Source organism: Bos indicus x Bos taurus, chromosome 3, assembly GCF_003369695.1.
Source record: "Bos indicus x Bos taurus breed Angus x Brahman F1 hybrid chromosome 3, Bos_hybrid_MaternalHap_v2.0, whole genome shotgun sequence".
Lineage (NCBI taxonomy): Eukaryota > Metazoa > Chordata > Mammalia > Artiodactyla > Bovidae > Bos > Bos indicus x Bos taurus.
The window spans coordinates 3,125,119-3,147,460 of NC_040078.1; the positions used below are offsets into that span (position 1 = coordinate 3,125,119).

The window sequence follows — 22,342 nt, forward strand, 5'->3', positions numbered from 1 at the left end:
AAGTTCTTGAGAATAGTATTGCTTAAGGAGTCAAGATTTTCCAAAGGAGGTGACATAAGAGCTGAGGCTTAAAAATTGAGTTATAGGCTAGCCAGGAAAGGATTTGATGGGATAGGATGAAATAGTCTAGGTAGAAGTAGGGTAGCCAATCATTCCAATTTGTTTCACCCAAGGAGTTTCTTGGGATGTGAGATTTTCAGAGCTAAAACTGGAACAATCTAGGAAAGCTGGGACACTTGGTCACCCAAGGTCAAAGGAACTTTGTGCACAAAGATGCTGAATCAAGAGAAAACCATCATATATAAAGGAACTTTGGTGATGTAAGAACATAAAAATTTATGGGAGTGGTCAGAAATGTGGCTTCAGAAGGAAACAAGAGCCAGATACAGGACTTGCAAGTGATATTGAAACATCATCTTGGGACTTCTCTGGTGGTCCAGTTCCTCTGGACTCTGCACTTCCACTGAAGGGGATAAGGGTTTGATCTCTGGTCAGGGAACTAAGATCCCACATGCTGCATGACACAGCCCCCCCAAAAAAAAGAGAGAAAGAAATAAACATGATCTTATAGGGATAAAAAGCCAGGGAAGGATTTTAAGCTGGCGAGTATCATGATCTTGTTCAGTTTGCCTTTTCGGTAGATCTGATATGCGTTTATGTGGAACGTGAATTTGAGGAGACAAGTGTGAAGACAGTGAGGTCTGTTAGGAGGTTTGAAAGTAATATAGGTAAAAATGTTGGAAACCCTAACTAAGGAAGTGATAGTAAGGAGGAGGGGAGGCGGTAGATTTCATAAGTATGAGGAATAATTAATAGAACTGGGTGTTTGATTGAAGATAGAGTAGGAAGTCAAGGATGTGCAGGTTTCTAGCACAGAAGCTTTTCTATACCTTCCTTTTCATGTCTCAGTGGCAGTCCTTTTCCACTTCTACTTGTTCTTTGCCTGTTTAACTTCTAGTCATCTCTTACCCCAGTCCTCAAACCCCCAGTTTTAAAATGTCTTATTATATTGTAAGAGAGCTGCTCAATAGAAAAGGAGCTCTAGCCCTTGAGATACACCTTAGCTCCATCCCGTTTTGTTCATTTTCTTCCATATATCTTCACCTTCAACTCTTTCCTGCTTGTATCCTTTCCTCCATGGAGAACAAACTGGGTAGGAACTGTTTAAGACAAAGAGTCATGTATTCATCTCACCCATGTGTTGTTTGAAAACTGCGGTCCAGTCTGCAGTCCCTGTAGGCCTGTTTTTCTTCCTTCCTTTCTTTCTACCTGCCTGAACCTGCCAGCCCTCATACCACTTTAATATATTCCAATTGTATGTTTTTGTATTTTAGAGGGTTTTTTAATATTTTTATTTCATAATATTCTTGTGAGGGTATGAATTGGTGTGTGTTTTGATCATTCATTTACCCCTAGTACCCAGAAAAGTGCTTGGCATGTAGTAGGTAATCAGTAAGTATTTGTTGAGTGAATTAATCCTGGTGATAAAAATACATGATCAAAGAAAGCAGTAGCATGGTATATATAGAGATCATTGGATTAGAGGTTGGGAAACTTGGGTTCTAGTCCTGGCTTTGCCATAAAATGCCTGTATGGGCTCTGAGAAGTCACTTCTCCTTTGCTGGACCTCAGTTTCTTCATCAGCACAGCAATAAAGTCCAGTATGTTGATGGAAAACTCAGCAGTGGCCACAGGACTAGAAAAAGTCCGTTTTCATTCCAGTCCCAAAGAAGGGCAGTACTAAAGAATGTTCAAGCTACCGTGCAATTGCTCTCATTTCACATGCTAGGCAGATAATGCTCAAAATCCTTCAAGCTAGGCTTCAGCAGTACATGAACCGAGAACCTCTAGATGTACAAGCTGGATTTAGAAAAGGCAGAGGAACCAACGATCATATTGCCAACATCTGTTAGGTCATAGAAAAAGCAAGAGAATTCCAGAAAAACATCTACTTCTGCTTCATTGACTACATTAAAGACTTTTACTTTGTGGATCACAACAAACAGTGGAAAATTCTTCAAGAGACAGGAATACCAGACCACCATACCTGTCTCTTGAGAAACCTATATTCAGGACAAGAAGCAATAGTTAGAACTGGACATAGAACAACAGACTGGTTCAAAAGTGGGAAAGGAGCACCTCAAGACCATATACTGTCACCCTGCTTGTTTAACTTATATGCAGAGTACATCATGTGAAATGCCAGGCTAGATGACTCACAAGCTGGAATCAAAGATTGCTGGGAGAGATATCAACGACTTCAGATATGCAGATGATACTACCCAAATGGCAGGAAACAAAGAGGAACTAAAGAGCCTCTTGATGAAGGTGAAAGAGGGGAGTGAAAAAGCAGGATTAAAACTCAATATTCAGAAAACTAAGATCATGGCATCTGGTCCCATCACTTTATGACAAATTGATGGGGAAACAATAGAAAGAGTGACAGATTTTCTTTTCTCGGGCTCCAAAATCACTGCAGATGGTGACTGCAGCCATGAAATTAAAAAAACACTTGCTTCTTGGAAGGAAAACTATGACAAACCTAGGAAATATATTGAAAAGCAGAGACATCACTTTGCCGACAGACGTCCTTATAGTCAAAGCTATGGTTTTTCCAGTGGTCATGCTTGGATATGAGAGTTGGACCGTAAAGAAGGCTGAGAGTCGAAGCTTTGATGCTTTTGGATTGTGGTGGTTCTCGAGAGAAGACTCTTAAGAATCCCTTGGACAGCAAGGAGATCAAACCAGTCAATCCTAAGAGATATCAGCCCCGAACATTCATTAGAAAGACTGATGCTTAAGCAGAATCTCCAGTAGTTTGGCCACCTGATTCGAAGAGCTGACTCATTGGACAAGACCCTGATGTTGGGAAAGATTGAGGGCAAGAGGAGGAGGGGACGACAGAAAGATGAGATGCTTGGATGACATCACTAACTCAATGAACATAAATTTGAGCAAACTCCAGGTGGTAGTGGAGGACAGGGAAACCTGGTGTGCTGCAGTTCTGGGGTTGCAAAAAATGGTACACATCTTAGCAACTGAACAACAACAATGTTCATGGGATACAGTAGATAAGAGCATTAATGTGTAGCTGAAACTTCTTTAGCAGTTTAGATTTGGTGTATATAACAATTTTCTTGAAATATATGTCAAATTTCCTAGCTTTCCAAGTGACTTAAATATGAAAGTATGCTTATTTTTAGCTTCATTTGACTGTAAGATGAAACAAGCTGAACCTAACTTTATCTTAATTGGCTTTTAATTTTTAGATGCTATGCTCTCTTAAACTGAAAAAGTGGGACAGAAACTTGAGATGGGTAATTAATATTTGAAATCTAAGTATAGTCATTATGATTATACCTCCCATTGATGTAATAATAATATTATATCTCAATGTACAGAGTTGAAACACTTAATACCAGAGATAATTTTAAAAATTAAACTTTAAAGATATTTATTTATTTAAATTGAACTATTTTAGTGCTCTCCTGCACTTGAATTTTCTGTTAGTACAAAGTATATGGTATTCCAAGTATTCAGCTTATCTTATTAAGTGATAACTGAGACAGAAACATTGTTGTAGTCACCAGTCAGTGACAGTTTAACATCTGCTTCCTGCTCAGCCCTGTGTATATTAACCAGTTCATTAATTCCTTGCAGAGCGGCAAGAAGAGAAACTGAAGAATAACAACAGAGATCTGTCAATGGTAAGAGTCCTAAATATAACTTCATGATAAACCGCATGTTTTTCAGCAAAAAACCATGATTTGCATCAAGTACATTGCACTTACCTTTTCAGAAATTTATAGTTATGCATGCTATAAATAATATAATGGGTGTTCCTAGACCAAATAGAAGTGAAAATGTGCTACAGGGCTGAAGCTTCATGTTGGTAATATGAATAGCTTCTTCTTTAAGGGTATCTTGAGGTCATTTTCACGCAGTTTTTGTTTTTTTTTTTTTTTTTTAGCTTCTCCCTTATGTTTTCAAATGAAGTCATTTATTTTCTTTTTCTTCCTTATGTTATTACTGAAGCTTTGGCTTTTGGTGACCTGGTAATCCTATTATAAGAGTTGGAACATCATAGATGGCCTTTATTCTTTAAGAGGCCTTTTGTTCTGAAGGTCAGGCATATCATAAAGTGTAAGGAAAAGTGATTTTATTAGCAATTTACTCATTATTTATAAAGAGTAGAGTTTGTTCAAGCATGTCTTTAGGTATGCGAATATATGCATAGGTAGGCATAGGTAGGCGAATTATATGGCTTGACTAATTTTTCTGCCTAATTTCTGTATATTCATCACAAGACACCTAAACTGTGCAACAGTTACCGTTTGCTTACCGAGAGACCTTTGCTATATTATTTTATCTTCTGTTTCTTAAAACTTTTTTTTTTTTTAATATTTATTTATTTATTCGTTTATTTGGCTGTCAGGTCTTAGTTTGCATCACATGGGATCTTTCATCGCAATTCACAGACTCTCTAGTTGCATACAGGCTTAGTTGCTCCATGGCATGTGGGTATCTTAATTCCCCACCCAGGGATTGAACTTGCATCCCCTGCATTGCAAGGTGGATTTTTAACTACTGGACCACCAGAGCAGTGCCTTGAAATTCTTTTTAAGAAAGTTTATAGTTTAGAAGTATATTTTTTTGAAAATAGCTTTTCTGTTGTCATAGTTACTCCACGTTCAAGAGACCAAATTTGAAAACTGCAGAAAGAAGAGAGAAAACTTTCTGATAAACTGTTTGTCATGTCTTTATGATCTTTTGTTTATTTATACTTTTATGGCACATGTAATTAAGAAAGTAGCTGGCCTCAAGAAACAAAATACTTTATATACTTGAACATGTAATCGTTTTTTCACTTGATTGAGAGGTAGAGGTTGGTAGTCCCGGCTGGTGTGGCAGCACAGTAGTGTCACTAAAGACTCCAGTTAGTCTTCCTTAGCTTATGGTTGTTTGGTTGTTTGATGTTGCTTTACTGTCAGGAATTACGTTTTTCATTCCGGACAAGAAGTATGGGCAGAAGGCCTAAAGGGATGCTAACCAAGTTAGCCCCTTTTAAAGTTCTGGTTAGTACTTGGACTTGTCACCTGTTGGCCAGAATTAGGTCATGTGGCCACTCCAGTACGCTTCATCAGAAGGTGACAAGGAGAAGGGGCCTTGGAGGTGGAGGGTGGGTTAGACAACAGACAGTTTTTTGCCAAGGAGCACCTTTTAAAAATGATATGACATCAAAATTTGGGGGGATATGCTTTAGTAGTGTTTTCCTTTAGTGTGAAGTGACAATTTGTTGATCTCCTTACAGGTTCGAATGAAATCCATGTTTGCAATTGGCTTTTGTTTTACTGCCTTAATGGGAATGTTTAATTCCATGTGAGTATCCTTTTCTATGGCTTTATCTAACTTGCTCTGTGTCGACAATTAACTTTTTTGTAATATTTTGATATTTCATATTTACAGAAAAGTTATAGGACTAGTATATCCATTAACCAGGTTCACAATTGTTAACATTTTTCCTCATTTGCTTTCTTTTTTTGTTTCTCTAGATCATAAATATTTGTGCTCATTCATATATTATTTGTATATTTTTCTGAATCTTGCAGAAGTTTGATGTGGATTTCATACCCCTTTATTCATAACTACTAAAAGTATGTGTTACCTAAGAACATGGACATTCTCTTGTCCTCAATCCAGTTGTCAAAATTCAGGCAAATTTAATTTTGTTAGAATACAGTTATATGGTAACTTTTTCACCCTCTTGATTTTGAGGATATCTTCTTATGTATAAAGTGAAGACTAAGCTATTATGAGGCCTCTAAAAAGAGTTTAGTATGTCCCTTGGGTTTTTAAGTTCCTTACTAGCAAACTGCTTCCAAATGAAGGTAGTCAGTCATTCAGAGATATTTTGACTTTTAAAATAATCTTTACAACTGTAATCTTGTTTAACGATAAGGTAAGTTACTGTTTTCTAAACTAACATATAGCAGGCCTGAATGATTATGGGACTGATTTTGACAGAAGCTGGGAAAATAGCCAAAGATGACAAGCAGTCATTTATTACCTTTGAAAGCTCACCGGGGCTATCCCACACGTACTAGGATTGTCCTCTTACTCTTGCTTCTCTTCCCCCACTCCCTGCTTCATTTCTGTCTCTCCCTTCCCTTGTACTCATCCCCCCAACGCTAGTCTGTTCTCTTCACACCTGTTAAGTACCTACTTTGTGCCAGGAATTGTGCTAGGTATCAGAATATAACAAATAAGATGTGTTTCCTGCCCTCAATAGTATCAAAATTTTATGGAAAGGAAAGACCGATAAATCAATACATTAATGGATGTTACCAGACGTGTGTATGTGAAGTATAGTAGGGGGAAAAGGGGGACTGGTTAGGTGAGAGACGAAAGGAAATGTCCAAAATTATTTCAATACAAAATTTCCACTTAACTAGTGATTTTGAAAAGGATCTTTGGAAGATTAAATAACTTGCTCATAGTTATAAAGTCTCATAATTTCTAACTTATGAGAAAGTTAGAAAGTCTCATAGTTTCTAACTTAATAGAAATTAGAAGTCTCATAATTTCTAACTTATAGAAATATAAATCTCATAATTATAGAAGTCTCATAATTTCTAATTTATAACTCTAATCTCAGTATTCTTTTTCACTGCTATGCTTTCTCTTCTTTCTTGGATATATTTCACCATGGATTACCAGTCAAACCAAACACTGAAAGATTTTATAGTAAACTAGCAAGCTTAAGGTTATGACCAACCTAGACAGCATGTTAAAAAACAGAGACATTACTTTACCAACAAAGGTCTGTATAGTCAAGGCTATGGTTTTTACAGTGGTCATGTGTGGATGTGAGAGTTGGACTATAAAGAAGGCTGAGCACAGAAGAATTGATGCTTTTGAACTGTGGTGTTGGAGAAGACTCTTGAGAGTCCCTTGGACTGCAAGGAGATCCAACCAGTCCATCCTAAAGGAGATGAGTCCTGGATGTTCATTAGAAGGACTCATGTTGAAGCTGAAACTTCAGTACTTTGGCCACCTGATGCGAAGAGCTGACTCACTTGCAAAGACCCTGATGCTGGGAAAGATTGAAGGTGGGAGGAGAAGGGGACGACAGAGGATGAGATGGTTGGATGGCATCACCGACTCAATGGACATGGGTTTGGTTGGACTCTGGGAGTTGGTGATGGACAGGGAGGCCTGGCGTTCTGTGGTTCATGGGGTCACAAAGAGTCAGACACGACACTGAGCGACTGAACTGAACTGAACTGAGGAAGCTTAACTAGTAAGTTAACTAGTAAACTGTGTGGATCACAACAAACTGGAAAATTCTTAAAGAGATAGGAATATCAGACCATCTTACCTGACTCCTGAGAAGCCTGTATGCAGGTCAAGAAGCAACAGTTAGAACCAGACATGGAACAATGGACTGGTTCAAAATTGGGAAAGGAGTACATCAAGGCTGTATATTGTCACCCTGCTTATTTAACTTATATGCAGAGTACATCATGCAAAATGCTGGATGATTCACAAGCTAGAATCAAGATTGCTGGGAGAAATATCAATAACTTCAGATATGCAGATGAAACCACCCTTACGACAGAAAGTAGGAACTAAAGAGCCTCTTGATGAAGGTAAAAGGGGAGAGTGAAAAAGCTGACTTAGAAGTCAACATTCAGAAAGCTAATATCATGGCATCTGGTCTCATCACTTCATGGCAAATAGATGGGGAAACAATGGAAACAGTGACAGCTTTTATTTTCTTGGGCTCCAAAATTACTTCAGATAGTGCATACAGACATGAAATTAAAAGATGCTTCCTCTTAGGAAGAAAAGACAAACCTCGACAATATATTAAAACGCAGAAACATTACTTTGCCAATAAAGTTCTATATAGTCAAAGCTATGGTTTTTCCAGTGGTCATGTATGGATGTGGGAGTTGAACCATAAAGGTGGCTGAGTGCAAGAAGAATTGATACTTTTGAAATGTGGTGTTGGAGAAGACTTGAGAATGAGTCCCTTGTACTTCAAGGAGATCAAACCAGTCAATCCTAAAAGAAATCAGTACTGAATATTCTTTGGAATCACATGAATATAATGCTATATTATAATCACGTGGTTCCCTTTCTTAGTGTTACTTGTGAACATATTGTGGTGTGAAAGGCTGATCTATGGAAGGGACATCTGCTTCAAATATATATATATATATTTAATATTTATGTATTTGGCTGTGTTGGGTCTTAGTTGCAGCGTATGGGATCTTCACTGTGTCGTGTGGGATGTTCTGTTACAGCACAAGGACTCTCTAGTTGTGGCACACATGGGCTCAGCATTTGGGATGCACAGACTTAGTTGCCCTTTGGCATATGGGATCTTAGTTCTCCCCACCAGGGATTGAACCCATGTGCCCTGCATTTCACAGGGGATTCTTTTTTTGTTTGTTTCTTTGTTTTGAAATTTTTACAATGTTGTATTGGTTTCTAACATACAACAATGAGTGAACTGAAGTCGCTTAGTCATATCTGACTCTTTGCGACCCCATGGACTGTAGCCTACCAGGCTCCTCCGTCTATGAGATTTTCCAGGCAAGAATACTGGAGTGAGTTGCCATTTCCTTCTCCAGGAGATCTTCCCAACCCAGGGATTGAACCCTGGTCTCCCGCATTTGAGAGAATGCGGGACAATGATGAGAATCAGCCATAATTAGACACATATTGCCTTCCTCTTAAGCCTCCCTACCCTCCCCCAGTCCCAGCCCTCTACGTCATCATAGAGCTCCAGGCTGGGCTTCCTGTGTTATACAGCAGCTTCTTACCAGCCATCCACTTTACACGTGATAGTGTATATATGTCGGTGTTACTTGTCTCCATTCGTCTCACTCTCTCCCTCCTGCACTGTGTCCACAAGTCCATTGTCTGCATCTCTGTCTCCATTCCATCCCGGCAAAGAAGTTAATCAATACTATTGTTCTAGATTCCATGTATATCTGTTAATGTGTGATATTAGTTTTTCTCTTTCTGACTTCTATCACTCTGTGTAACAGACTCTTAGGTTCATCCACCTCACTAGAACTGACTCAAGTTCGTTCTTTTTTATGGCTGAGTAATATTCCATTGTATATATGTACCAAATCTTCTTTATACATTCATATATCAGTAGACATCTAGGTTATTTCTATGTCCTGGCAATAATATTGTAAATAGTGCTGCAGTAAACATTAGGGTACATGTGTCTTTTAGAACTGTGGTTTTCTCAGGGTATATGCCCGGTAGTGGGATTGCACGGTCATATGGTAGTTCTGTTTTTAGTTTTTTAAGGAACCTTGTACTGTTCTCCATAATGAGTGTATCAGTTTACATTCCTGCCAACAGTGCAGGAGGGTTCCCTTTTCTCCATGTCCTCTTCAACATTTATTCTTTGTAGATTTTTTGATGATGGCCATTCTGCCTGGTGTGAGGTGATACCACATTGTAGTTTTGGTTTGTATATCTCAAATAGTTCCTGATATCGAGCATCCTTGCATGTGTTTATTGCCATGTGTTTGTCTTTTTTGGAGAAGTGTCTGTTTAGGTCTTCTGCCCACTTTTTGATTGGGCTATTTGTTTTCTTGATATTGAGCTGTATGAGCTGCTTATATATTCTGGAGATTAATCTTTGTCAGTTGCTTTATTTGCAGTTATTTTTGAGGGTTGTCTTTTAATCTTGTTTATTGTTTCCTTTACTGTGCAGAAGCTTTTAAGTTTCATTAGGTCCCACTTGTTTATTTTTATTTTTATTTCCATTACTAGGACACGGATCAAAGGGGATCTTCCTGTGATTTATGTCAGAGTGTATTGCCTACATTTTCCTCTAAGAATTTTATAGTTTCTGGACTTACATTTAAGTTTTTAATCCATTTTGACTTTATTTATGTGTATGGTGTTAGGAAGTGTTCTAGTTTCATTCTTTTACATGTAGCTGTCCATTTTTCCCTTATTGAAGAGGCTGTCTTTTATCCATTATATTTTCTTGCCTCTTTTGTCAAAGATAAGGTGCCCAGAGGTGCGTGGGTTTGTCTCTGGGCTTTCTGTCTTGTTCCATTGGTCTGTATATCCATTTTTGTGCCAGTACCATACTGTCTAGATGACTATAGCTTTGTAGTAAAGTCTCAAGTCAGGAAAGTTGATTCCTCCAGCTCCATTTTTCATTCTCAAGATTTCTTTGACTATTCAAGATCTTTTGTGTTTCCATATATCAGCAGTGGCCACAGATTGGAAAAGGTCAGTTTTCATTCCAATCCCAAAGAAGAGCAGTACCCAAGAATGTTACAACTGCTGCACATTTGCACTCATTTCACCTGCTAGCAAGGTAATGATCAGAATGCTTGAAGGATTTTGAAGGCTTCAACAGTACATAAACTGAGAACTTCCACATGTACAAGCTGGATTTAGAAAAGCCAGAGGAACCAGAGATCAAATTGCCAACATCCATTGGATCATAGAAAAAGCAAGAGAATTCCAGAAAAACATCTACTTCTGCTTCATTGACTACGTTAAAGACTTACTTTGTGGATCATGACAAACTGTGGAAAATTCTCAAAGAGATAGGAATACCAGACCACCTTACCTGCTTCCTGAAAAACCTATGTGCAGGACAAGAAGCAACAATTAGAACTGAACATGGAGCAACCGACTGGTTCCAAATTGGGAAAGGAGTATGTCAAGGCTGTATATTGTCACCCTGTTTATTTAACTTATATGCAGAGTACATCATGTGAAATGCCAGCTAGATAACTCACAAGCTGGAATCAAGATTGCTGGAAGAAATAGCAACAACCTGAGATATGCAGATGATGCTACCCAAATGGCAAAAAGCAAAGAGTAACTAACCAAAGAGCCCCTTGATGAAGGTGAAAGAAGAGAGTGAAAAGGCAGGGTTAAAACTCAGCATTCATAAAACTAAGATCACAGCATCCGGTCCTATCACTTCATGGCAAATAGATGGGGGAAAGTGGAAACAGTGAGAGACTTTATTTTCTTGGGCTCCAAAATCACTGTGGCTGGTGACTACAGCCATGAAATTAAAAAATGTTTTCTCCTTGGAAGTAAAGCTATAGTAAACCTAGACAGCATATTAGAAGGCAGAGACATCACTTTGCCAACAAAGGTCCATATAGTCAAAGCTATGGTTTTTCCAGTAGTCATGTACGGATGTGAGAGTTGGACTGTATAGAAGGCTGAACGTGGAAGAATTGATGCTTCTGAACTGTTGTGCTGGAGAAGACTCTTGAGACTCCCTTAGACATCAAGGAGATCAAACCACTCAATCCTAAAGTAAATTAACCCTGAACATTCGTTAGAAAGACTGATGCTGAAGCTGAAGCTCCAATAGTTTGGCCACCTGATGGGAAGAGCTGACTCAATGGAAAAGACCCTGATGCTGAGGAAGATTGAAGGCAGGAGGAGAAGGGGACGACAGAGGATGAGATGGTTGGATGGCATCACTGACTCGATGGACATGCGTTTGGGTGGACTCCAGGAGTTAGTGATGGACAGGGAGGCATGGTGTGCTGTGGTTCATGGGGTTGCAAAGAGTCGGACATGACTGAGCGACTGAACTGAACTGAACTGATGCTCCAAACAATGAGAGTTTTACTTCTTTTCCTATCTATATTCCTTTTATTTATTTTTCTTCTCTGATTGCCATGGTTAGGACTTCCAGAACTATGCTGACAAATAGTGATGAGAGAGGGCACCCTTTTTCCTGATCTTAGAAGAAATGCTTTCAGATTTTCACCATTGGGAATAATGTTTGCTGTATGGTTGTCATATATGGCCTTTATTATTTTGAGATAGAGTCCTTCTAGGCCTAATCTAAAGAGATTTTTTTTTTTTTAAATCATAAATGGGTGTTTAATTTTGTTGAAAGCTTTCTCTGCATCTGTTGAGATGATCGTATGGTTTTTATCTTTCAGTTTGTTAATGTGGTGTATCACATTGATTGATTTGCATATATTGAAGAATCCTTGCATACCTGGGGTAAACCCCACTTGATCCTGGTATATGATCCTTTTAATCTGTTGTTGGATTCTGTTTGCTAGAATTTTGTTGAAGATTTTTGCATCTATGTTCATATTGCCTGTTGTTTTCTTTTTTGGTGGTATCTTTGTCTTGTTTTAGTATCAGGGTGATGGTGGCCTCATAGAATGAATTGGGGAGTTTTCCTTCCTCTGCAGTTTTCCGGAAGAGTTTGAGCAAGATAGATGTTAGCTCTTCTCTAAATGTTTGGTAGAATTCACCTGTGAAGCCATTTGGCTCTGGGCTTCTGTTTGTTGGAAGATTTTTTATCACGGTTTCAATTTCAGTGCTTGTAATTGGTCATTTATGATTTCTGTTTCTTCTGAGTTCAGTTTTGGAAGGTTGTACTTTTCTAAGAACTTGTCCATTTCTTCCAGGTTGTCTGATTTATTGGCATATAGTTCCTCTTAGTAGCCTCTTATGATCCTTTGTATTTCTGCATTGTCTGTTGTAACATCTTCTTTTTCATTTCTAATTTTATTGACTTAAGTCTTCTCCCTTTTCTTCTTGATGAGTCTGGCTAGTGGCTTGTCCATTTTGTTTATTTTCTCAAAGTTATTTTAGTTTTATTGATCTTTGCTATTTTCTTCATTTTTTCCCATTTATTTCTGCTCTGATATTTATGATTTTTTTCCTTCTACTATCTTTGGGGGTTTTTTGTCCTTCTTTTTCTAGTTACTTTAGGTGTAGGATCAGGTTGTTGATTTGATATTTTTCTCCTTTCTTGAGGTAGGTTTGTATTACTATAAACTTCCCTCTTAAAACTGCTTTTGCTGCATCCTCTAGGTTGGTAAAGAATCCTCTTGTAATGCAGGAGACGCTGGTTTGATTCCTGGGTCAGGAAGATCCACTGGAGAAGGGATAGGCCACCCACTCCAGTATCGTTGGGCTTCCCTTGTGGCTCAACTGGTAAAAAATGTGCCTGCAATGTGAGAGATCTGGGTTCGATCCCTGGGTTGGGAAAATCCTCAGGAGAAGAGAAAGGCCACCGACTCCAGTATTCTAGCCTAGAGAATTCCGTGGACTGTATTATCCATGGGATCAAAGAGTCAGACACAACTGAGCAACTTTCACTAGGTTTTGGATTGTCATATTTTCATTGTCATTTGTTTCTAGGTATTTTATAAATTTTCTTTTAGTGTCTTCAGTGACCTCTTGGTTATTTGAGAAGCGTGTTGTTTAGCCTCCTTGTATTTGTGGGTTTTTTACAGGTTTTTTTCCCTGTAATTGATATCTAGTCTCATAGCATTGTGGTCAGAAAAGATGCTTGATAGGATTTCAGTTTTCTTAAATTTACCAAGGCTTGATTTGTGACCCAAGCTGTGCTCTGTCCTGGAGAATGTTCTTTGTTCAGTTGAGAAAAAAAGTGGATTCTGCTGTTTTGGGATGAAGTGTCCTAAAGATATCAATTAGGGCCATCTGGTATAATGTGTACTTTAAGGCTTTTGTTATTAATTTTCTGTGTAGATGATCTGTCCTTTGGTGTAAGTGGGGTGTTAAAATCCCCAACTATTATTGTTTTACTCTCAATTTCCCCTTTTATGGTTGTTAGCATTTGCCTTTTGTATTGAGGTGCTCCTATATTATATGCATAAATATTTATAATTGTTGTATCTTCTTGGATTTATCACTTCAAAGTGGATTCTTAACCATTGGACCATCAGAGAAGTCCCTCCAATGTATTTTTCTCCTAATGTCATATTTTTCCTCCAAAATGGAATCTCTTAGTGCATTTTTTCTCTTATTATTGAATAGGTTCTTACTGGAAGAATTCCAATAGAGTATAATTGTGTAAAATATAAAGTAAAAATCACTCTGCCTTTGTGAAATGTCCTTTCAAGGCTTGTATTTTTTCAGTATATATACAAACATTTAGATATTTGTATGTATTAATTTTTATAACCCAAAATGGCTGTTTTGTAGTCTGCTATAGTTACCTGTGATAATTGTTAATTTTTATTAATTTTTTAAAACGTGTATTTGTTTGGCCATGTCAGGCGTCAGCTGTAGTATGTCGGACTCTCACTGCGTCACACGGACTCTCTCACTGTGGTGCGCGGACTCTCTAGTTGTGGTGTGCAGGCTCCAGAGCACGTGGGCTCAGTAGTTGTGGGGCATGTGCTTAGTTGCTCTGTGGGATCTTAGCTCTCAACCAGGGATCTGAACACTCATCCCCTGCCTTGCACTGCAGATTCTTAACTGCTAGACCACCAGGGAAGTCCCCCTACGGTCGTCTTTCAAAATACAGTACATGTGAACTTTGCATATCATTTTTATTGCCTGTAAGTATTCCATTGAATGGATGTACCCTTACCTATATAATCTTCTATAAATCTTCACACAGAATTTTCACAGGTAGTATATACACCGGTATGCTTATACTTATTTTTTCCCCATGTATATCCTACAAATATTGCTTGGGTAAAGTTTTGATAGAAATTTTCTCCAGAATGTTGCTTTTTGTTTGGCTATGCTTTGTGGTGTTGGGGAATCGCAGTTCCCCAACCAGAAATTGAACCTGGACCCATGGCAGTGAAAGCATAGAGCCCTAACCACCGGACCACCAGGAAATTCCCCTAGAAAAGTTTTTATTAATTTATATTTTCAGATTACTGTCCTCTGGGCTTGTGAATGGTTCTTTCTGTATATATTTGTCATCACTAGAAATTATGTATCTGTTTAATATTTGTAAATCTAATAGTTGAAAAATAATATGTTTTTTTTAATTTGCAATTTCTGGTGATGTTTAGCATCTTTTCATTTATTTATTATGCTTTTACTATTTCTAAATTTCTAGTTCATGTTCTTCCCCTTATTTTCTTTTTATAAGAAGTCTTTACATATTAAGACTCTTCTTTACATATTAAACTCTCCTTTTGGAGATACATGGAAAATATTTATTTTTATGTCACTTTTCTGTTGTATAAATAGTACCTTTCTTATACCCGATTATATAGTTTTTTCTTTTTTATATTTAAATAAATTTTGTTTCATCTGTAATTTATTTTGGTGTTTAGTTTCCAACTTTACCAAGCTCTTTGCTGTTGTCAGTACTAGGCAGGGAGTAAATAATTTGTTTTCCCTGAAGATTTGAAATGACTAGTTTATATCACGTAGCTTCTGAAGCTTATGCTGTAGATCTTAACCAGGAATGTACATCAGAACCAAAGAATTTTGGTTCCAAAATTCTAAAACAAGGATTTTCTTAGGCTAGTGAGACACAAATACTTCTAAAAAATTCACACAATATAGAATAATATAGAATAAAAAGTGAAAGTAAACCCAAATGAGTTGAAAACTTACGTCCACCCAGAAACTTTCACACAGCTTTATTGATAATTGTCATAACTTGGAAGCAATCAGTTTATAAATGGATAAACTGTGGGAATATCCATACAGTAGAATATTATTCATTGCTAAAGAGAAATAGGCTATTGGCCATGTGAAGACATGAAGAACCTTAAATGCATACTATTAAGTGAAATAAATCAATCTGAAAAGGCTACATACTATATGATTGCAACTACATGACATTATAGAAAAGACAAAACTATGGACATAGTAGTAAAACGATCAGTGGTTGCCAGGAATCAGGTATGAGGGAGGGAATAAGCAGAGCACAGAGGATTTTTTTTTAGTGTAAAACTATTCTGTGTGATACTTAATGGTGATACATTTTGCTGTACATTTATTAAAACCCAAGAATGGTTCTTGCCTGGTCATTCAGTGACTAAGACCACACTCCCAGTGCAGGGGCCCTGGTTCAGTCGCTGGTCAGGGAACTAGATCCTGCATGCCACCACTAAAGATTCTTCATGCCACAGTGAAGACCCAGAACAGCCAAATAAGTAAATAAGTGCTAAAAAAAGAAAGAAACAAGAGTGAGCCCTAATGTAAACTATGGAGTTTGGGTAATAGTGAAGTACCATCGTAACTTATCAGTTGGCAGTTATGAATAATGCTTCCTTTTTCCAGCTTTATTGAGATATATAATTGACATATAATATAGAATACTATGTACGTTTAAGATGTATAGAGTGATAGTTTGATGCATACATGGGTGCATATATTGCAAAATGATTACCAAATAAGATTAGTTAACAAATCCTTCACATAAATATCAGTTTGTTGTGGTGGTGGTAAGACTGATTAAGATTTACTCTCTTAGCAAATTTCAAGTATATAATACAATAATATTAAATATAATTACTATTCTGTACATATATATTTCTCATGTCTAGGATTGTGAGCACCTAGAAGTTAAAGGCTGTAACTATTTTTATAGGCCCTCATGTGAAATTAAAAGTCTAATGCATATTTTGGGACTTCCCCAGTATAAGACTTTGTTTTTCAGTGCAGGGGATGTGAGTTCGATCCCTGGTTGGGAAACTAAGAGCCCACATGCCTTGCAGCCAAAAAAACCCAAAACATAAACAATATTGTAACAAACTCAGTAAAAACTTTAAAAATGGTCCACATCAAAAAAAGTCTTAAAGGTCTAGTACATATTTTGATTGTACTGAACAATCACTGTTCTTTAGCATAATTTCTCTTAGTTTCACCTTGATCATCTGTTTATTGTAGAATGGAATATATTACCTGTAATACCCATTTTCATCTTAAAATGTGTTGATAAGAAAAAAGCCTCAGCTTAGACTGTATGGGAAGGACTTGAGCTCCTAGATTGCCAGAGAAGCAATAGGAGGCACTGTATTTAATTATTATCAATTATTTATTTCTATTTAATTTCTCTTCTGGATTATTTCCATACAGTCAAAACATTATAATCTTAGAGAAGCGATCTTTAAAGTCATTTAACACATTACTTCTGTGTCAGTACAGAAATCCCTCCAATAATACCTCTAGCAGATAATTTTCCATCCTCTTTTTAATTATTTTCAACAGTGAGGAGCTTGATGGTTTCTAACATAATATAGTTTATCAGTAGTATGTAGGGTTTGAAAATGGTTCTTTTTATTGGGCCAAAATACACCTTCTTATTCTGTTCATAAGTAGTGGTCCTTCCCTTTGGAATTGCAGAGAGTAAGTACACTTGGAGAGATAATCAACCTATTATAAGCCATGTCTCTCTCTGTACTTTTTCTTTCTCTCCCCAACTCTTTTCATTATTAGGCTAGACACCAATTCACTTAGCTATTCCTGTAGCAAGCTTCCAATCTCCTGAAAAACTTAATTTGAAGGGTTTTTTTTTTTTTATTCATTTTATTCATTTTTGTGGCTGGTCTAAAGTCTCATACTGTTTCTCTCACCTCCCATCCTCTGGCAACCACCAATCTATTTCTCTAAGAGTTAAGCTTTTTTTAGATTCCACATATAAGTGATGTCATACAGTATTTGTCTTTCTCTGTCAGACGTGTACACAGTATATATATACATGTATAGATGTGTGTGTGTGTGTGTGTGTATGTGTGTGTATGTATATATATGTGTGTGTATATATACATATATATATATATGTACATTTCCTTTATCCATTCATCTGTTGGTGGCACTTAGGTAGTTTCCATATCTTGGTTATTATGAATACTACTGCAGTGACATGGGAGTACAGATCTCTTTGAGATAGTAGTTTATTTCAATTTCTTTGGCTAAATAGCTGTAAATGGGATTTCTGAATCATATGGTAGTTCTGTTTTTAATTTTTTGAGGAACATTCATGGTGTTTTTCATAGTGGCTGTACCAATTTACATTCCCACAAACAGTGCCCAGCATTTGTTATCTCTTGTCCTTTTGGTAATAGTCATTCTAACAAATGAGAGATGAAATCGCGTGGCTTTAGTTTGCATTTCCCTGATGGTTAGTCGTATTGATCATCTTTTCATGTACTTCTTAGCCATTTGTATGTCTTTTTCAGAAAAATGCCTATTCAGATCCTCTGCCCTCATTTTAATTGGACTATTTGGAAGAGTTTTGCTACTGTACAGATCCTTATATAATTTGGATATTAACTCTTTAACAGATCCATGGTTTACAGATATTTTCTCTTATTCCATAGTTTGCATTTTCATTTTGTTGTTTCATTTGCTGAGCAGAAGCTTTTTTGTTTGATGTGGTCACATTTGTTGAGTTTTGTTGCTTGTGCTTTTGCTGTCATACCCAAAAAATCTTTGCCAAGAGCTGTGTCAAGGAGCTTTTTCCCAATGTTTCCTTCTAGAAAGTTTCATGGTTTCATATCTCATGTTTAAATTCTTAATCCATTTTGAGCTAATTTTTGTGGGTGGTTTTTGATAGGGGTCTGGTGTTATTCTTTTGTGTGTGAATATCCAGTTTACCCAGCATCATCTACTGAAGAGACTATTCTTCTCTCCTTGAGAATTCTTTGCTCCCTTGTCAAATACTAGTTGACAGGGTTTATTTCTGGGCTCTTCATTCTGTTCCAGTGGTCCACATGTCTGTCTTTATGCCAGTGTCATATTCGTTTGGTGACTGCACATTTGAAATCGAAGTTTGATGCCTCCAGCTTTCTCAAGACTGCTTTGCCTATTCAAGCTCTTTTGTGATTCCCTATGGGTTTTAGTATTAATTTTTCTATTTTTGTAAAAAGTAGAATTTTGATAAGAGATTATATTGGATCTAGGGATACTTTGGATAGTATGGACATGTTTTTTCTTTTTAATATTTATTTATTTATTTATTCTGCTGGTTGGATCTTTGTTGGGGTGCTCAGGCTAAGTAGTTGTAGTGCACAGGCTTAGTTCCCCTGTAACACATGGGCTCTTAGTTCCCCAACCAGGGGTCAAACCCATAGCCCTCACATTGAAAGGCAGATTCTTAATCACTGGACTACCAGGGAAGTCCCAGTATGGACATTTTAACAATATTATATCTTCCAATCTGTGAACATGGATATCTTTCCATATATTTGTGTCATCTTCAGTTTATCAGTGTCTTACAGTTTTTAGCGTATCTTTCACTTCCTTGATTAACTTTGATTAAATAAGTTAATTACATTAATAATGCTGTTGTAAATGGGATTTTGTGTGTGTGTGTAGGGCTTCCCTGATAGCTCAGTTGGTAAAGAATCCACCTGCAATGCAAGAGACCCCAGTTTGATTCTTGGATCTGGAAGATCCTCTGCAGAAGTGATAGGCTACTCACTCTAGTATCCTTGGGCTTCCCTTGTGACTCAGCTGGTAAAGAATCCACCTGCAATGCGGAAGACCTGGGTTTGATCCCTGGGTTGGGAAGATCCCTTGGAGAAGGGAATGGCTACCCACTCCAGTATTCTGGCATGGAGAATTCCATGGTCTGTATAGTCCATGGGGTCGCAAAGAGTTGGACACGACTGAGCAACTTTCACTTCACATAGACGTGCAACTGATTTTTTTAGGTTGATTTCTGTCTTGAAACTTTACTGAATTCATTTATTAGTTGTAAAAGGTTTTCATTTTGGTTACAGTTTCAAATTAAAAATAACAAGAAATAAAATGACTATAGAAGGTGAATTTGGGTGTGCATATGTTAGCAATAAGAAGGATAAACATTTTTGTCTATATTTATTTCAGCCCTGCTTCTTACAGTTAACTCTATAGAAAAATAGTAGAGTGTCATATGTAGAACCAGCATACTGTAAACAGCATATATATAACAAGGAAATATCGCAACAACTATATATCATACTTCTTATGAGTAAATGGGAATATCTCCTCCTGGAAAAGTTATTTCTTTTGTTTTGCTTTTATGAGTTTAGTAGACAAGAATGATTACTTCTTATGGATCTTTCAATATTTTTTGTCATATCCAAGTAACAGCACTTTATGGTTGAGCCCTTTCCCTATGTAAATATATACTAGGAAGGCAGTTCAAAGTAGTAAGTGTATAATCATATATATTTATAGAATGTGTCTATTTCATTCTGTTCTATTTTCTGTGGAGTTCAGCTATGTATGAAGCTCGCAATATTTATATTTTATAATATTTATACATTTATAAATATAGAGAAATATAATATTATATATTTATAAAGCTCTGGCGCCTCAAAACTGCTGGTTGGATCTTTGTTGGGGTGCTCAGGCTAAGTAGTTGTAGTGCACAGGCTTAGTTCTCTGGCGCCTCAAAACTCACAAGTTTATATGGATGGATATTTAGGAATTTTTTTTCTCCAAAGGAAATGATAGTAATGCTACCTCTCTTTTCCCCCTCCCTCTATAGAAACATTCTAAATACCAAGCATTTTTTTTTTTTTTAAGGGAATGTTCTTGGACTTCCCTGGTGGTATGGTGTATAAGAACCTGCCTGTCAGTGTAGGGGACACAGGTTGGATCCCTGGTCTGGGAAGATTCCACATACCGCAGAGCAACTGTACCCATATTCCACAACTACTGAACCTGCATTCTAGAGCCCATGCTTCACAACTGCTGAGCCAGGTGCTGCAGTTACTGAAGTCTGCGTCCAGCTCTGTGCTCCGCAGCAAGAGCAGTCACCGCAATGAGAAGCCCGTGTGTCACACCAGAGACTAGCCTCTGCTCACCACAGCTAGAGGAAGTTCACATGCAGCAATGAAGACCTAGCACAACCAAAGATGAATAAGATAAATACATATTTTCTAAAAGCAAATGTTCTAGACATTTTAACTGGAAGTAGAGACTTTATTTGGATAATTTAACTGATGGCGGTCATATACTTTTCTAATATTGTGAAGTATCACTATCCTTAATCACATTAATTTTATAATTCTCTTTGTCTGATTATACAACTTACTGAAAAGTATAAAAAAAGCTCATATCCCCAGCACCTCAAAATAAACAGTGATATGTACTTCTTCTAGCTTTTTTATAAGCTTTTCCTCTTTTCAAAACATCTTTCTTTTCTGTTTTAGAAAAAATAAAAGGAATTAATTTCAAATATTAGACATATGTTAAAAGTTATAGAACAGTCTTTCGGACTCTGTGGGCGAGGGAGAGGGTGGGATGATTTGGGAGAATGGCATTGAAACAGGTATAATATCATATAAGAAGTGAATCGCCAGTCCAGGTTCGATGCAGGATACAGGATCCTTGGGGCTGGTGCACTGGGATGATCCAGATGGATGGTATGGGGAGGGAGGTGGGAGGGGGGTTCAGGATGGGGAGCATATGTACACCTGTGGAGGAGTCATGTTGATGTATGGCAAAACCAATACAATATTGTAAAGTAATTAACCTCCAATTAAAATAAATAAATTTAAATTAAAAAAAATAAAGTTTTATTAAAACAAAAAAGTTATCTCAGAATATTATGTATACTATTTTTCATTCACCACTGTGTATATTCCATGAATTTCATGTTTAAGGTGTATACTGGGAATCTTTGACTCTTAGAAAAGAGGATTCTTAAAATCTTATTGATCTCATGGTTTAGAACAGTGCTTCTCAAAAGTATGGTTTGGGGAATGCTGGCAGTTTCAGACTTTTAGGAGGTCCTTGAGGTAAAAGTTATTGTAATAATTCTAAGATTTTTCTCCTTGCCTTCTTCACTTTCATTCTCTCATGAATGTATGGTGGAATTTTCCAAAGGCTTCATAGGGTGTATAATATTGTAACAGCCCAAGTAATGAAGCAGCTATGACATTGAGGGGGAGGAAGGAAGAAGCCTTTCTTCTTGGTGAATTCTTTTTTTGTATGGAAAATAATGTTATTTTCCATAAAAATACTTGTGTTAACATATACTGAGTATTACTGTCTTTTAAATGATTTGACAAATATTTTAAAATTTCTCAGTTTTAATTTATTAAATAGTAATATTGATAATAGATGAAACCTCTAAATAAAACCTTTTTGGAGTCCTCAATACTTTTTCAGCATGTTAAATATCCTGATATTGAAAAAACTAAGAATCTCTAGTTTAGAAAAAGATTAATGGGAAAAAAATCTCCTTATATCCTTATACTACAGATATATTTTTAGAATATTACCATTTCTTGGTTTTTTAGAGATCAAGAGACTTAAAGTTCTGTTTCTGTCCCAGATTCTCTCCGGAAATAAGTTTGTCAGCCTTCTGAAAATAACAGTCCTCTGTTCTTTCCTCTTTAGATTTGATGGCAGAGTGGTGGCAAAGCTGCCTTTCACCCCCCTGTCCTACATCCAGGGACTGTCTCACCGAAATCTGCTCGGGGATGACACCACAGACTGTTCCTTCATCTTCCTGTATATTCTCTGTACCATGTCAATTCGACAGGTGAGTGCCCACATCATCTGTTTCATATGTACATCCTTTCTTGCTCTCACACCCTAAATTAATGCCTATTTCTGTAATACTGGAGGTGTCTAC

The 22,342-nt window shown here is 37.0% G+C and overlaps 1 protein-coding gene across 1 annotated transcript in view; it reads left to right on the forward strand.

The window, feature by feature from the left end:
- TMCO1 (transmembrane and coiled-coil domains 1) overlaps positions 1 to 22,342 on the forward strand; it is a 64,125-nt gene that overhangs the window by 15,084 nt on the left and 26,699 nt on the right. The window contains exons 4-6 of the mRNA XM_027526957.1: positions 3,661 to 3,707; positions 5,312 to 5,379; positions 22,105 to 22,249. Of these exons, the coding sequence (XP_027382758.1) occupies positions 3,661 to 3,707; positions 5,312 to 5,379; positions 22,105 to 22,249 (260 nt within the window). The remainder of the gene's footprint in view (positions 1 to 3,660; positions 3,708 to 5,311; positions 5,380 to 22,104; positions 22,250 to 22,342) is intronic.